Genomic DNA, 17,883 nt, shown 5'->3' on the forward strand with positions numbered 1-17,883 from the left:
AGGGCAAGAGGCACAAGAGACACTTACATGGGCCAGGGTTTCTCCTTCCATGATTGTAACGGTACGACTTGGTTCGCTAGATATGGAGAGGTCGTACTTGGTACCTATCACCACCAGTACTGGCCGTTTTTGGGCTTTTTCCTATTGAATGGAATACAATACTGTGTAATGACAGTATATTTGTGAACTATGCAGTCAGTCTCTCTCTGTCTGTCTGTCTGTCTGTCTGTGTGCGTGCGTGCGTGTGTGCGCGTGCGTGTGTGTGTGTGTGTGTGTTGGAGGAGTTCAACTATGGGATTCTACAAGCACTGAAATTATGCTTGCATTATGTATAAGGCGTGACTTGGTTATACCCGATTACGCCCAATATTTATCCCCCGATTGAAATCTGCAGAAATAGGGTTTCACCCGATATTTGCCGAGAGCATAGAAAGATGAAACAAAATGAAAAAATAGAGTGAACTTGCATTGATTTCCTTGGCCCATTTGGTAGCATCCAAATAACTTTGCCTATTTGTAATGTCGTACATGACAATGGCCCCTTCAGCTCGTACGTAGTACTGTCGGGGTAAGGTACTAAACCTGCAAACGTGACATTTATGAATTGTAGTTTAGTGAATGACACGCACACACATTACAGCTTATGCAGTATAAAGGACAGGTTACTATAAATATCCCTTAGCAAAGTTACGAGTAATTGCCTAAGAAGGAAAGGCTACGTTGTGAGTGAGCATATCCAAATGTGGTTTTTGTATGTGCGAGCATTTTTGAACATCAAGTCAGGTAATCCCTGCATGTAGCCTGATCTGTCATGAGCCCCCTTGTTGAGAGTAGAGAGAGGATTACCTTTCTTGCCCAGCGGTGTCCCAGATTTTCAGTATGACGGAGTGATGTTCGACATGGAATTCCTTTTGTCTTATGTCATCCTCTGTGTATGCACCAGACAGAGCCTAAGGTTAGTATCTGTAGTACTTTTCAACGGCAGAGAGAACAGATGAGAAAGACAATTTTGAAAGTGCTTACTAGGTCCTGCAAATACATGTAATATTCACTTACGTGCTGTAGGAACATGTGGACCTTCAACAAATTCTTCGGTAGTGAACCTGGTGATGAAAGACGTTTTTCCCACCTGGCTGTTTCCCACAACGATGACCTTGAAATGTCTTTGCCTTACTTGATCTTGTGCTGGAGGCTTCTGTGTGCCAACATGTAAGAATGGCAAACCCCAGATGTGCACGAGATGATTGGACAAATTTTGTAATATGCCAGTCAGTTGTCAGCTCCCTTAACCCTACTTCACAAGCGTCACGTTTCCAGTCTTAGTATGCGTTTACCATTATTCAGTTTACGTACACTACTTTGTGGGCCCAGATGCACCGAGTTCCTCTATTTCCGCATTCCCTGAGTCATCAAAGCCTTCATTTTCCACCCTCAGGGATTCTGTCTTATTGAAAAAGTATTCTGCATGTTTAAGCCGGTACACATGTGTAGGGTTCCGCATTTTCGGTTTTAATTGAAAAACATACGTGGGGTAAATTTTACCTCATTCGGTTTTGATAGAAAAACACCGAATACAGAGGGACATTCCAGGAATGATGACAGCTATAAATTACTGCACATGCCCAACCAGTTGTTGATGCAGATCAGAAAACCATACAGATACAATGGTTATGTTAAATGTCCATTTACTTTTTTGTTAGCTGTAAAATGCCACCGCAGCGAACAACGCCATGTTGAATGATCGTCGTGCGGAAATTACATTGTGATTTCTGTTTGCCGATAACTGTGGGGTAAATCATGTACATGCCAGGGAAAACACAGAAGACGCAAATTTCTTGAAAATCAATAAACACGGAAAACATACGCCGAATCTGCCCAGATATAAAAATCGAAAACGCAGAACCCTACACATGTGGTAGCTGTTTGCACACTGGGTAGTGTCTGATGAACGTAAAAGTTCAATTATTTCCAATTTCTGCAAGTTTCGTAAGTGAACATATCCAATGCACCTCCTGATGCTTGTTTGTACGAGAGGTGAAACGTGTAGTGTGGCTATCATTAAATGATTGCAGCAGTCATTACTCTGTGTTATTGCATGCCGTACAAAACATGCAATGCGTCTTATTCCAATTTAGTGTCGGCTTTCCTAAGGTACAGTTCAATATGACAACACTTGTGTCATTTGTTGCAGCTCAATTAGTTGTGCCATAGGTGCAGAGCTCAGCTTCTGAACTGAGTATACAGATTAAAAGCTTCAGGGCTCTGCATTTTGGCTTATCGACGCCCGAGACCACCCTGTTGGAACAATGTGTAAAACTATTGGTCGGAATACATGGCTTCTCTCCTTTTATTAATGATACTCCTTAATGGTATTAATGGTATTATTAATGGTAATAATGGTTTTCCTCCCTTACCTTGCTGAACAAACGTACCAGGTAACTCCTGCCTCAGTTAAGACGTCAATTGAAACTACTATCTGAAGGTTATATTTCTACGCATTTCTTTCTACTCCTTCATTAGCTGAAATTCACCAGTGAGTCTGGCATCTTGTGCCATCAGTTATGGTACCATGGTTATCGCTATGCAAGGATGTTGCTGTTGCACTCACATCAACACTTACATATCTTTGAGGCTGCTGTTCGTTATGCTTTACTTCTCTGGCTCTGCTCCAGCCTGTGCTTTGCTGAGGTGGTGGTTCCTTGCAGCTCAATATCTCACTGTGAAGTCAGTCGTGAGTAAGACGAGGTACGTAAGTATGACGTACATATGCAGATATGTTGGCAGAGCAAGCAACATTGTGTAGATGAGTGACAGGGATATACGATATGGAAATACCGCAATGTACTGCAAGGATGTCTACAAAGATATCTTTGACACGTCAAGCAATCTCGTAAAATGTGAAATATCTCGCGAGGCGAACAGCATTCAATGAAGTTCCATAACCGTGATACACTTTTTTTTCCATTTTCTATCTGTTTGTGTGTGTGTGTGGGGGGGGGGGAGTACCAATATCCAGTTTAGGAATACAGATGTGCATGACAAATATATTGATGCCAATATGCTATGCAGGTAGGTCTACCACGGGTTTCCCTACACCCCTGGGGGCACGTACACCTTCCCCTGGTTTTTGCAAGCTCTTTCTTCCTCCCTATATGAAATTTCTGAGATTATGCAGTACAGGTACCAGTTACCGCCTCCCTTAGGAAGCATATATTTTTGCGGTAGTTTCCTGCACTGAGCCTTCAGCCGAACAAATGGTTCCGGGTATCTTCTGTTATAAAGCCTTACTTTGTCCAATTCTGCATCACCTCTTGTGCTTCCATGTAGTCGTAAGCATCCAGGTTGCATAAACTTGCCCCGATTGTCTATAAAAGTTCATTCAGGTTTAGTCACAAGGGACAGTCACCTGCGTAGCTTGACCGTCCTAGCACTTCAGAAATTTCATGTAACGTTTTGGCATTACGGTTAGGTGTAGGGTTCGGCTAATTAAAATAATTAATTAGGTTATCTGTTGGTCACTAATTAGCACAATAAATAAAATGTAATTGGTCTGAGTTGATGCTTACTTGGGCCAAGCGTTCTTCATCTTGTAGGAGAACTTGCCGATCTCTCTGACGACTACGATACGTTTTGTTCCCTACAAGCATAATGGACTTCCCCCTTAAACGCTCCTGAAAGTAATCAGTACAGATGAGAATGATGTGAACGTGAAACCACAGAACGTTATTACAATGCATCAAAGTCATGCTGATGTGTTCAACAAAAAAGGTGACGAAATGGCCGCGTGTTTTCTGGGATGGAGTCCGTAGGAACGAGGGGGACTCAGAGCACGAGTGCTGGAGTTACGGCTACGGGTCCAATATTTTTAACATTCATCTACTATGTGGTACACTCAGAAGATAACCATTATCAGTTCTTTGTGGTGTTTGAATGCTTGGAAGATAGTAGAGGCAGGGACTGAACCCGAAACGAATATCTGTTCGGTTACGGTTCAGTGTCAGAGCTTTGAAAGCGGTTTAGGTTACGGTTACGGGATTCACCGTTTTATATATTTGCGGTTACCGGTGACCAAACAGTTGAACGGTATTTTTCCGGTTTTCTCTAGGATGTGTATGCAGGGTGCGTGGATGTCGCCAAATGAGCTAAAAGTGCAAACAGGTAACAATGAACATATTTATCTGTTGGGCTCCGCTGCCATCTGCCATGTCGAAGAACTCTTCGACGCACTTTGGCCGTTGCAGCACGTGTTTTTCATTCAGAAGTTGTGTAGACAACATGTTGTCTACAGAACTTCTGAATGAAAAACACATGACGAAGAGATCTAATTTAACAGAAGCATGTAGTACACCACTGATCAGAGTTGTAAAGCGATACAAATATCGCATCCAAAGGTGATCGCATTCACGCTTGAACCGATTCTTATGAACCGGTAACCAAAAGCATATTTTTGTTTTGTTCAGGTTTCGGTTAATTACCAATGGTGAATTGCGGTTTCGTTACGGTTCTTGAAAAAATTTGGGTTCGAAGCAGTTTTCGGTTCCATTCCGGTTTCAGTCCCTAAGTAGAGGTGCTTTATTACCGAGAACCTCAAAGTAATGCTTCTATTTTACTCACTTAATACACAATCTTGCATCATGTGAATTACTCAAAGCAAGCTTCGTCTAACATGCAATACAGGGGAAATAAATAGGAATCAGCTCTAATTACTCTGAAGTCTCTACCTTGATGTTGTCGACGAGGTCCTCCAGGACGTTGAAAGAGCTAGATGTGCAGAGGTCGTACATCAAAATCACACCGTCTGCCTTTTCCACGTCCGAGTTGTTCAAGCAGCCTTTCCTTTACAGACAAACGAGGCCATTGATTCTCCGAAATGACTTCACTGAATGTGTCTTCCTGCAGCATTCTCGCTCCGCGCTAAGGTATATCTGTAGAGTGAAGAGCGCTTCAAGGAACTTTCGCATATTGCTTCAGTCACGTAGCTATTTCTGTTGTAGAATCTGACTGTCTTCTCCAAGCCTAATGGTGTATTCCACAAAACTGAACAACAATGTCGCCACAGTAGTCGCTCTTTTGTAGCTCACTCGGCGCTTAATGGTTTCTGGATGGTTGTCTAGCACGTCCCAAACGCGCTGCTGCAGAGTGCGCTCTGAAAATCAAGGAGAGCGCTAGGCAGGGGTCCCCTGAGGTCGGACCAAGAAATACAGCGGAAAGGGGGGGATCCCCCGATGCGCACTATGGGCCTGTGGGGTTGGTTTGAGGGCGGAGTGATGGAAAGAGGGTCCTCTGGAATAAGCTGTGGCATCTGGCCATCCCCGCGATATTTCGGACCGACCGATCTCTCCGATTTTTCGGACCTCGATCTTTGCCGGACACACCGTACAGCCCTGTCGCTCTATATTTCGGCTCACGAACGATCGCCAGCTCACCACGTCTTTATGAAGCAATGCGAAGTTCAAGGAACGGTGCATTAGTCATTTCTTCACTGTAACCCACGTGGAACAGGTCAAAAGGGGACCACGTCCCCCTTCTCACATCGGGTTAGATGCGACCGCTGCACCAATAGCGTAGTCGGTAGAATCTCGGTACGTCCCTCGGGACGCCGGAAAATATTCGTATCATCCGAAATTCGTATGAAAATAATTAATCAAAATATAAAAATTGAGGCAAGAAAGTAGGCAATTATTCATTTTTCATTAAACTGAGTGAAGGAGGCGATCGTAGCGCTTGTCGAATCGCTTTTGCGTCTTCGTTTTGGCCAAGGCTGCCGAAATTCACGAAGGCCCAGCACGTGTTGTCCAGCCGCGAGCCGTGCTTAAAGCGAGCTTCACCTAAAGCACGCAAGTGTTAGGTGAAGCCGACTTGCGTAAGGGTGACGTCTAATGCTGCCCGAAGTGGCCAGAAGTATATTTCCTCCACGTGTTCAGCATATCGACGACTTTCCGATGTTATGAGGCACAGATGGAAGACTGCCAGTCAAGACAGCATCAACAACGTTATCCGGTCTACTAGTGTTAATAAAGCCGACTTCTGAAGCGAAATTCGTTTTATCGGTCTGCTCGATTATTCGGACTCTTGGGCGATCCCTGCCGAGTCCGAATAATCGGACAGCGACTGTATACGGCGGAAAGAGAGGGTCCCCTGAAGACGTGGGCTCTAGGAATCCTCGAGGTCGGAGCGATACGACGGAAGGTATCCCCTGAAGCACACTTTGGGCTCTGTGGATCCCTGAGGGCGGAGCGAGAACGTAGGGGTAAGAGAGGGCTGCTGAATCCCTAGGGTGAAACATAATGCACATAAGTCGTGCCTCGTTAATAGCCTCACCCACGTCCTACGGGAAAACTTTTGAAAGTAGGACGTTTCCTTTCGTAGGGAGCTATGCGCTCTCCTTCGAAACTGTCCATAAGAACTGTCAGAGGAATGAGTGTTATTTGTGAACATGAAGAACTTGGGAAATCCTGTATGACATCATGACTGTTCCAAATACGTCCACGAATGTTATACATGTAGGTTGTTAGATGCCCAGAAAATGGTCATCCGGTCCAAGAAATTGTGTCAAACTCCTCTGCAGACATTTTGGCTACTTTGCATGTCTGGAGATGTAAGCTGTCTGCATATCAATTCAGTAATGCAAGGGCAGCCCCTAGTAACCCACACTTACGGATGAGACGCTTCTGTATTCATTTCGTTAGGGTAAATGTTGACCAGCGTACCGAGAGAGAAATAGCAGCACAAGGTGTATGTGTGTAATGTGCAGCAGCACTGACTCGTTCATTACGACTACAATAGAAATAGCACCTACCTGACTCTACCTGCGATTTCCTTGAAGCGCAGCGTAACAGTGCGACCCCCGACTTCAACATCTCGGGTGTCCACTCCTGCGTGAAAACAAGAGCCCTGCCATTCCACATGGGAGACATGAACAACGCACAGTCCCCATGAAGACGTCAAGAAAAGCGGAGGCTTTCAAAAAGTTTCAAGCACGACCATCTCTCAGTCGTGGTTTCAAGAAAAGTAGAAGTCAATGGCAGTGGAGCAGTAGGCATGCAAGCGGAGCCCCAAGCACGCAACAGTCCGGGTTGTGGGTTGTCTTCCAGTCCGCTTCTCTCCTTCCCACACTGGTGACGTCACCAGAATAGCGACGAATCGCATGCCTTTCTATCGGGAGCGCGTGAAAACTCCGCACGTGCGCCCCGAGAACTCACGAAGTAACGAAGCGGGGGCGAATGCCCAAGATGCAGAATTAGTTTTCTTTTTTTCTCTTTTTGTTTCCGTTTGGCTCACCTACGTAGAGAGCTTCACGCAGTGCGCGGGACCGCCAACGCTATCCCTCACGTACGCAAAAGCGGTAGCGTACGGTATACTAAAACTCACGAATAGTAAGTTTTAGTACATCGTACGCTATGGAATTTGCGTACCCTTTGCGGGTACCACCAACGCTGTAGCGTACGATGTATTCGACAGCTATGGTGAGCTACTAAACCCAACTATTAGACAGTTCTGGGAAACCGTTAATATTAGAGAGTTTTAGTGTATCGTACGCTATCGCCTTTGCGTACGTAGGGGATAGCGTAGTGGTTCTGCGCAGTGCGCGAAGCTCTCTTTATGTTTTGCGCGTGCGCATAACCACCAACGCTATTCCTTACGTACGCAAAGGCGATAGCGTACGATCCACTAAAACTCACTAATGTTGCTTGCGTCCAACCGAATCAACCGGAACCTATATCAGTGGATAAGATTCTGAGTCACACATGAGTCCGCGATTGGCTCCGATAAGCACGATAACCTTACCAACGGTCACGCCAAGCGAAGCGCTCCGGGAAATATGCGTTTATAGTCAGACGCGCGTCAGAAGTGGCCTGCGACCGTTGCGCATGCGCAAAGTCGCTCTGACTGCAGCAGCGCGACTGCGACTGCGCTGATCTGACTGCGCGAGCGCGGTCAGCGAAACGACCGCGACGTCCAAGCGCGTTGAATGCAGCCGGCCGCGCTAGCCACTAGACTATAGAGGGTGTGATTTTCCCCGGCGTAGTGCAACTGTGCAGCGCGCGTACGTGTACGCTACCGCCTTTGCGTGCGATGTACTGAAACTCTTTAATATCCAATAAGAAATGCACCGATGCAATGGCACCGAAACAAGTGCGGCCGCACGAAGATCAGTGTCGGAAGGTGCCGTGCCGCATTCTACCGCGTTTGGCAGGATGCACAAAGACGCCTCCCCCTTTTTTTTATTTCTTTTTAGTTGCGTGCATGTCAGAATTGGTTTCTTTAGAATAAAGAGGCAAACGACCCAGCGTACATTTGTTCAGGGATATATTCGTCGGACCACCACGCCAATGAAGGCAACGGATAGTCGCGCAGCCCTTCGCACTTTACAGGCTTCACCTCACCTTCCGAAGTGAAAGCAGTTCTTCCTGGGCCCGTGCCAGTAGCCAATGCCTTGATCAGGGTGGATTTACCGACTCCTGGGCCTCCAATCACGACCACTGTTACGATAAGGGATACCTGCAATAATACGGGGTAAATATATCGTTCGATAACAGTGAACTGGCGCAGACTACTTATATCGTTGCCAGGTGTACGTGCACCCAATTAAAGTGTGAGTCTCCTATGCCTCACAGAGCACCACTGCATCAAATGCGGCAATTGTGCGCTTTGCAGCCTCTTCACTGCCTGTAACCACGGGCTCTGGGGAAGCGAACTTTTGAGCCCGCGAATTTATACGGGTCGAATCCTGGGAAGTACCCATTTAGCAATGCTGTCTTTTTTTCAGGGTTGGTTACCGGAAATGAGAAACGGTAATTACCGAAATTCAACAAGAAACGAAAATGGAAACGGAAACAAAATTGCTGTCGTTTCCACTACCAGAAACCGAAACAAAAACGGAATTCAAAAGTGGTAATGTTAACGGAAACCAAATTCGCAGGACGTCTCCCTCAGTGTTTTCGCGTTAATATGAAAATTATATATATCCGCACTATTCTTCCAGTGATCATTCATTCATTCATTCGTTTATTTTCGGGACTTTCTTTCGTGTTGAGCGCACTGCGCAGCAAGATGGACGCGAAAGTTTTGCATGACATGTTATTTTTGAGCACGAGCTGAGACTTTTCAAACTTAACAGCAGGGGCAGACCTAGGATTTTTCCAAGGGGGGGGGGGTCCACTATGCTGGGATTGGTCCATTGAACCCTATGTTTAAGTCTGGAATTGAGGGGGGTTCGGACCCCTGGACCCCCCCCCCCCCCTAGATTCCCGCCTGCTTAAAACGCATGTATGAGGGAGATTCCATAAGTTTCCGGCCTGAGGTAGAAAATGCGCGCGAATTTGACAATGCGATTAAGGACGCGTGGCGCCATCTGTTGGAGGGCCGGAGCACCACTCTCAACCCTCTCCATGCTTTTGTCGGTTGGAGAGCGGCATTTCAAACAGCCAGGATGCACTCTTCAGTTAAAATGGAAAAAATCGAGTACCGCGCTGTGATAAAATTCTTGACAAAAGAGGGACTCTCGCCTAAAGAAATTAAAGCGCGACTGGACAACGTGTACAGGGAAGCCTCTCCGTCGTACACAACGGTAAAAGACTGGGCTAAGCAGTTTCGACTGGGGTGAGAGTCCATTGAAAATGATCCACGCGATGGTCGTCCAGTGGAAGTGGTGACACAAGAAAATGTGTCTCTTGTCGAGGAGGAAGTGCTGAGCGACAGGCGTCTGAAGGAAATCTCAGAAAGGCTGGGGCTTTCCAAAACAACCGTTTTTCGCATCATCGGCGAGGGCCTTCACATGAAAAAGGTCAGTGCGAGATGGGTGCCACGACTTCTCTCGTCAGTTCAAAAGCAACAGCGCGTCGTCTGTGCCAACGAGTTTTTGGAGCTCTGTCAAGAGAACGAAGAAGAAATATTGAAGTGAATTGTCACAGGGGATGAGACTATGGTGCTCTACTATGGTCCCCTTTCGAAAAAGGAGTCGATGGAATGGCGCAAAAAATTGAGAAGCACCCCCAAGAAAAGCCAAGGTCACACAATCCACAAAGAAGATCATGGAAACAATGTTTTGGGATTGTCACGGGATACTCCTCATCGACTTCAAAGAGAGGAACACCACAGTGAATGCGACTTATTATGCTTCACTCCTGCACCGACTGCGAGACGCCATCAAGGAAAAGAGGCGCGGCGGCTTGAGTCGAGGTGTCCTGTTGCTCCAGGACAATGCCCCTGTCCACACGGCTTCTGTTGCCAAGGCTGCACAGAAGGAGTGCGGCTTCGAAGAAATCCACCACCCACCCTACAGTCCAGACTTGGCACCGAGTGACGAATAATAAATTAAAAATTAATTGAATAATAAATTTCAAACGATACTCATGATAAGTGTGGAGTCGGAGGCGCAGTATTAAAGGCACGGAAGTAAAAGCGGCCGCAACTCTTTCTAACAAACTTCGAAGTTCGCCTCTATCTTGCCGCCTGAGTGGATCAGGCGGCATCCCCAGTATGCGGCCACCTAACCTCCCGCTGCTCTTCCTAATTCAGGTCATATCAGTTGTCAGCGTCTCAAGGACAAACACCTTCAACGACACGCTCTTCACTAACGAAGCTGATTCTTTTGGTTTGATTGTCCCAAGACACGTACGGGTTACCACTGATGAACTGCGGCAGCCTGCCTCACCACAGTCTTCGCCTTCACCCTTCGCTGCCTTATCATCGCACGTGGTCGTCTACGTCAACGACTTCAGCGCCACCGTACCCTTCAAAAGCGATCTTCAGCGGTTCCATCGTCAGTGGATCAGGCGGCATCCCCAGTATGCGGCCACCTAACCTCCCGCTGCTCTTCCTAATTCAGGTTGGTCCTAGCCCACATTACCATTGTTTAAGGTCTAACGACCTGTGTTTGGTGGTGCTGCCTGGTCCAAAAGTGTTATCGGTATTGTACAGCGATTGTCTTACTGTCTTGCGCCAACTCCTGTTACTCTCTGGCGACGTGGAGCTGAATCCAGGTCCTCGTAGCGATGAACAGATGAACATGATCATTGAGTCGTTATCTGTGCTCCCACGTATAGAAGCAGTGCAAGCAGAATTACTCAACGAAATACGGACTATCAAATCAAAACTAGACGCCACTGACAAGAAAGTCACTGAGCTATCCACTAAAGTCGCAGCAATCGAGGGCGAGCTTTCGTCATTCCGCGATGTCCCCAAGAGGGTAAAGGACCTGTCGGATACAACTGCCTCGTTATCTAGTGGTGTCTGCACCATAAAGGATCAGATTGACAACGTTGAGAATAGAATGCGGAGGAACAATCTAGTGTTTCATGGCTTGGACGATAGATCTTCCGAGACGTGGGCCCAGTCCGAAGCTCTGGTAACTGACCTGTGCAAAAATAATCTAGGCATGGAGATTCCGCCCCACGCAATCGAGCGCGCCCACCGCATTGGACGCTATCAACCTAACAAACACAGACCAATTATTGTCAAGTCTGCGTCTTACAAAACGAAAGAGTCTGTTTTGAGTGCTGGCCGATTTTTAAAAGACACCGGTATTTCTGTCACGGACGACTACTCATTAACAGTTCGCACGGCTCGCAAGCACCTCTTGGCCTTCGCCAAATCGCAATCTGCGCCTTTCAAGCTCCGCTTCGACAAGTTGTTATTGAATGGCAAATTGTATACATTTAACCACGCCACCTCAAATTGTTGAAAAAGGCGCATAGCAGCAAGAGTCTGTCGAAAGGCGCATTGTATCGAGTGCATCACTTTCTGCTTCTACCAACTCCGCGTCCCTCGGTCATTTTTACCAATATCAGAAGCCTCCTACCAAAGCAGGATGAACTTAACAGCCTTATGTCCTCCTGCGATTGTGATATAACAAAAAACGGAAACATGGCTTTCCGCTAACATATCTGACACAGAGCTCCTGCCGTACGACACCAAGTACAAAATTCATCGATGTGACAGAGAGGGCCGACGCGGGGGTGGCGTGCTCCTTGGTGTTCGTGACTGCTTTTCGTCGTCTGTCATACGTGTGCAATCATGCTTAGAGGTTGTATGGTTAAAAATTGACTGTTGTAATAGTCATGCCATCATCGGTGTATGCTATCGCTCACCAAGTTTTCATGTTGGTTTCATCGATCAATTGCGCTGCGACATGTCTGTCGTTACTGCTCGCTTTCCTAGCAATACTATCATCCTGATGGGCGACTTTAATATGCCTGGTATAAACTGGTCTGTCCCGTGTGTAACACCTGGCTCCGCTTCCATCGATAAGGATTTTCTCGAGCTGTGTCACGACTTCAACCTTACGCAAGTGGTACCTTTTCCTACAAGAGTTTCAACCAGCTGTTCAAGCACACTCGACCTAGTTTTGTCCACACGTCCTGAGATTATAGAAGCTATCTCCGATATCGGGAAACTTAGCGACCCCAATGTGGTACACTATCAACTACATGTATCCGTGCCTAGGCGCCCTCGTTCCAAGAAAGTTATTCGTCTCTACGACAGAGCCGATTTCGAAGCTATCAACGAAGAGCTTCAGTCTGACTTCTCCACATTCTGCCGGGACAGCGCCACTAGGTCGGTCGAGGTCAACTGGCTTTTCTTTAAAAACAAACTCTGCAACCTTGCAGAGATTCATATTCCCGAGATCACTATTCCATGCTCGCAGACCGCTCCATGGTTTAATCGCTCGCTCAAGTCTCTGGCTAGTAAAAAGAAGAAAATGTTTCGCCGTGCCAAACGCTCCGACTCCCAGCATGCCTGGGAGAGATATCGTTCGGCCCTTTTGCTGTATAGGAAGTCTCTCAGAACGGCCAGACTTAAATTCTTTCAATCCGACCTTGGGTCAGTTCTGAGCTCAAACCCCCGGAAGTTTTGGAATTTAATTAACCCGCGCCCGGTCCCAGACATCCAGCTTGTAGACGGCGAGGGCACACTACTGGTTGCGTCTAGGTCTGCTGAAATCCTCAGCCGCACCTTTGCCAGTAACTTCACTATCGAATCCCCCATCTCTGACCAGCTGCGCAGTCCATGGCATACTCCTCCGCCAATGGCACCTTTCGTAATCACGGCTCATGGTATAACGAAGTTAATTGATTCGTTAAAAATGTCATCATCTGCTGGTTGATTGATAACATTAATGCTAAGGTCTTGAAAGGCACCAGGACAACTTCTGCAGCGTACTTATCAGTCATCTTTAATCAGTCACTAAGCGAATGCCAAGTCCCCTCTGACTGGCGTATAGGTAGAGTGATCCCTATCCATAAAAAGGGTGATCGATGTTCCCCTGCCAATTACCGCCCCATTTCACTAACTAGTGTTCCCTCAAAGCTTCTCGAGCACATCATTCACTCTAATATTATCAGCCACCTGGTTAATCATAATCTTCTTTTCCATCGGCAACACGGCTTTCGAAAGGGTTACTCATGCGAAGCCCAACTAGCCCAGTTCGTTCATGACCTCCACGTTAACTTCGACAGTCGCTATCAAACCGATACCATCTTCTTAGATTTTTCAGAAGCCTTCGACCGTGTTCCCCACAACCGTCTGTTACTAAAACTCCGCCGTTTTAACATCGATGACCTCACCCTATCGTGGATCCGCCAATTCCTTGCTTCACGTTCTCAGTTTGTCCAGGTCAGTGACTGTTGTTCCGCACTTACCCCCGTAGTCTCTGGCATCCCGCAAGGTTCCGTCCTCGGACCTCTCCTATTTATGATACACATCAACGACCTCCCTGACCGCCTTTCCTCCAACATACGACTGTTCGCCGACGACTGCGTCTTGTACAGAAAAATCACAACCGCGGCAGAGACAATAACACTCCAAGATGATCTCAACCTGGTGGACCAGTGGTGCAAGGAATGGCTCATATGCCTCTTAACATCGACAAGTGTTGTCACATCACGTTTTCTCGTCGCATTCCTAAGTTTTCATGTTCGTACAGCATCAATAATACTAGCATCCCGTCAAGCTCTTCATACAAGTATCTTGGTGTCGTACTTCAATCTAATCTTTCTTGGAACACGCACGTGTCCACCATTGCCGCAAAGGCGAACCGTACGCTTGGCTATCTACGACGGAATCTTCGCCTTGCCTCCCCCCAAGTAAACGACAACAGTTAGAATATGCTGCTGCTATCTGGGACCCCTCTGTCGCGTACTTATCTAATGAATTGGAAAAGGTCCAAAACCGTGCCGCGCGGTTTATCACTAACAATTACTCCACTACCGGTAGCATTTCCCAGCTAAAGCTTCGCCTTGACCTACTACCTTTATCAACCCGTCGATATATTTCGAGGCTTTGCCTTTTCCACAAGCTCTATCGTTCTGACATTCCTTCGTTTCCCTACATCACACCAGCTCGCTGCAGAACGACGGCGTTTTCTAACTCATTCTTTCCCAAGACATGCGTTGATTGGAATAACCTCCCCACCGATGTCATCTCTCATCTTCCCCCCGATCGCTTCCGCAGTTCATTGTCCACATTTGTTTCGTTATAATGTTCATTCTTTGCGTCACATATCGATTATTGCATTAATTCGCACATTTTTCGTTCATTTATTCTGTTATGTTTGTTCGCTTGTTCAGTTATGTTCTGATATGTTGCAGTCTATGTACTCTTTATTGCCTATTTTCTATTGTATTAATATGCTTTTTCCGTTGCCACCTCTGCCACTCTCCCATGTAATGCCCTCTGGGCCCTTGGGATTAATAGATGAAATGAAATGAGATGAAATCTTTCCTTGAACTTTTCTCGGTGGAAAAAAATGTTGCGCAACGTCATTTTGACGTCACGGAACTTCTGCCAAAAGCTGTATTTTCCCTTTCCTTGAACTTTGGTTTGATTGACAACACGGGCCGTCACGTGGGCCAGGGAAACTGCCGAACGCCTGTCTTTCCTCATATCTCCCGAATTGTTTACATTGGTGAAATCTGCAAAGACACCGTCACCCCGGGCAGCCAAAACGTCATTTTGACGTCATGAAAATATTTCAAAGTGCGCGCGTCTCGGTAGCCTTGACCTGGGGTTTGATTGACAGTCAGGAGCCCTCACGTGGGCCACGGAAAGCATCCAATGGTTGCCCTCCCTCCCATTTCTTGAACTTTCTTCGTGTTTCACGATACGACGAGTCTAGCACCCTAGGTCATCCTTCTATAAGCACTGAAGTACAACGAAACAAGGGCACCGTCCGGAGATAATAGTGAGTTTTAGCATAACGTACGCTGTCGCCTTTGCGTACGTAAAGGATAGCGTGGTGGTTCTGCGCAATGCGCAAAGCTCTACTTGTGTCTTGCGCGTACGCAGAACCACCAACGCTATCTCTTCCGTACGCAAAGGCGATAGCGTACGATACACTAAAACTCTCTAATAGTGAGTTTTAGTGCATCGTACGCTATCCCCGGAATTGAAAGTGAACAAATTTGACACAAGTGTGTCTGGTTGGGGGATAATAGACAGACAGAAAACACCAACCAAAACCCACGACGTACGTAAGCGTACGTAAGGAATAGCGTAGTGGTTCTGTGCATTGCGCGAAGCTTTCTTTGTTTTGCGAGTGTGCGAGATCACCAACGCTATCCCTACGTACGCAAAGGCATACGATGCACTAAAGGTTTTTAATGCAGGGCTCGACCTACGGTCCACATGTGGGGCATTCCAACGGGGATTTCTCTTTCTCATTCGAAGGATACCAGCTGACATGGTATTGCATATTCGGAGTGTTTCGGAATATTCCGAACTTAAAAAAAAAAAAAAATCATTCAGGGGGCGTTCTTCGGCATTTTTCGCCAAATGCCGAAAACCACAAAACCTACTTATGTCTCCGTGGTAACATTTATGCCGAGCATGTTCTGGCAAAAAGAAAATAGCAGACAAAAAGAAAAAAAAAGCAGCCTCACCTGTTCACTCATGACGAACATCAAACGTTTAGGAGATGGAAAGCCCGTACATGCGCTCCACCTTACGTCGAGGAGACCTGCTGAATATAATCCAAATACTCACGGCCTCATATCAATATTTTATCAGTTGCACTTGAATGCCGACGTCTTCGGTGGCTCGAGTGGGATTATCGCGAAGTCAAGTCACGACAATAAAGGAGACAAAGGCAACAACCACTTTACTGCGTGAGGACCGGATCTCAACTAACGAATTCTTGCACGAGCAGGGCAAAGACAGGACTCGTCGTTGTCAGCAGGTGCCGCTACAAGGGCCCCCCCCCCCCCCCCCCCCCGCCTAGACCGGAGGTTGATGAAGGCAAGGCCGGAAGACGTGGCGGAAGTCGGGAAGGCCGCGCACGGCTGGGTCGTCACCGCAGATTCCCGGATGGGTACGAAGCGGGAAAGGTGTGAATTTGCGGGGAGTCTGGAACCCAATGGACGCACCGCGGAGCTGGGAGGGCAGCTTGCGGGGGTAAAGGGCGAGGAGACAGGAGCCGAGGGGTCGGTGCTGGAGAAGTGTCCAGGAATGCCGGCTTGACGCGGTCTATGGATACGACCTCGAGACGATCCGGAAATCTGAGGGTAAGGGTCTTGTCTTACCTCGAGTGCACCAGGAAGGGGCCGTCGTAGGGAGGCTGGAGTGGACGGCGGATGGCGTCGTGGCGAAGGAAGACATGGGTGGCGGTGGAAAGGTCTGGGTGCACGAATATCGGACGAGAAGATGAATTGCGTGGGACTGGCGAGCGAAACTCAGCCACATGTTCTTTGAGGCGTGTGGCGAAGTGAAGAGGGTCGGGTGCGGGCTGGGCTGGAGTCGGTGTGTCGAAGAACTGCCCCGGGAGACGCAAGGCAGACCCGAAGACCAGGGTGGATGGTGCAACGCCACAGTCTACCTTGGGGGTTGCACGAATGCCAAGGAGCGTTAATGGCAAGCGCTCGACCCAATGGGTCGTGTCTTCAGCGGCGCGTAAAGCGGTCTTCAGCGTGCGATGAAACCGCTCGACCAGTCCGTTGGCGCTTGGGTGGTAGGCCGTGGTGAAGTGATGGCGAGCGCCAAAGAATCTGCAGACGTCAGCGAAGAGGCGGGACGTGAATTGCCGTCCGCGCTCGGTCGTGATAACGGCGGGAGCTCCAAAACGCGCCACCCAGGAGGACAGAAACGCGAGAGCGGTTGTCTCAGCCGTGATATCGTTGATAGGTACCGCTTCAGGCCACCGGGTGTACCTGTCAATGCAGGTGAAGAGGTAGGCGTAGCCGGCAGACGGAGGAAGAGGACCCACCAGATCTAAGTGTACATGGTGGAAGCGGGCATCAGGGGTGGGAAAGGGCATCGATGGGGATGTCGTATGGCGCTGGATCTTGGAACGCTGACAGGCCAAACAATTTCAAGCCCACTGGCGGATGTCCCGATTCATGGACGGCCAGACGAAGCAGGTGCCAATGAGCCTCTGCGTCGACTTGATGCCGGGGTGATGCAGAGAGTAGTAGCGGTTGAAGATGTGGCGACGGAAGTCGTGCGGAACCAGAGGACGTGGGGTAGCCGTAGAGGTGTCGCATAACAAGAGGCTCGAGGTTCCAGGATAGGGAAGCTTGTGGATGTCGAGGGACGGGGATGACTGAACCATGGCAGGCATGTCGGGGTCGTTCGCTTGCACTTCTGCAAGCTCAACATAGTCAATGTCTGGTGACAGATGGTGGGCCAGGCCAGCAATGTGAACTCGAGATAGAGCGTCCGCAACGACGTTAGCATGACAAGGAACGTGCCTGATGTCGGTCGTAAACTCGGCGACGTAGGCCAGGTGACGGATCTCTCGGGGCGAGTGAGAACCAGAGGCAGACGCTGGACGCGGTTACCTTCAGTCTTTCATAGTGAGCTTTAGTGCATTGTGCGATATCGCCTTTGCGTACATAAGGGATAGCGTTGGGGGTTCTGCGCAGTCCGCGAAGCACGCTATATGTTTTG

General features: G+C 47.9%; 1 protein-coding gene across 3 annotated transcripts in view; it reads right to left on the reverse strand.

The window, feature by feature from the left end:
• LOC135368717 (EF-hand calcium-binding domain-containing protein 4B-like) overlaps nucleotides 1-16,138 on the reverse strand; it is a 24,076-nt gene extending 7,938 nt beyond the window's left edge. The window contains exons 1-11 of one of the 3 annotated variants that reach the window (XM_064602179.1): nucleotides 15,882-16,138; nucleotides 8,388-8,502; nucleotides 6,800-6,875; nucleotides 4,722-4,836; nucleotides 3,567-3,671; nucleotides 3,289-3,365; nucleotides 2,621-2,717; nucleotides 1,057-1,195; nucleotides 847-928; nucleotides 468-582; nucleotides 28-141 (exon numbers count right to left, since the gene is read on the reverse strand). In XM_064602179.1, coding sequence (XP_064458249.1) covers nucleotides 28-141; nucleotides 468-582; nucleotides 847-928; nucleotides 1,057-1,195; nucleotides 2,621-2,717; nucleotides 3,289-3,365; nucleotides 3,567-3,671; nucleotides 4,722-4,836; nucleotides 6,800-6,875; nucleotides 8,388-8,502; nucleotides 15,882-15,902 — 1,056 coding nt within the window. In that variant the 5' untranslated portion in view covers nucleotides 15,903-16,138. The remainder of the gene's footprint in view (nucleotides 1-27; nucleotides 142-467; nucleotides 583-846; nucleotides 929-1,056; nucleotides 1,196-2,620; nucleotides 2,718-3,288; nucleotides 3,366-3,566; nucleotides 3,672-4,721; nucleotides 4,837-6,799; nucleotides 6,876-8,387; nucleotides 8,503-15,881) is intronic. The other 2 variants (XM_064602178.1, XM_064602177.1) reach the window with 2 other exon arrangements.
• Between the last annotated feature and the right edge of the window lie 1,745 nt (nucleotides 16,139-17,883).

The sequence above is a fragment of the Ornithodoros turicata genome, chromosome 9 (genome assembly GCF_037126465.1).
Source record: "Ornithodoros turicata isolate Travis chromosome 9, ASM3712646v1, whole genome shotgun sequence".
Classification (NCBI taxonomy): domain Eukaryota; kingdom Metazoa; phylum Arthropoda; class Arachnida; order Ixodida; family Argasidae; genus Ornithodoros; species Ornithodoros turicata.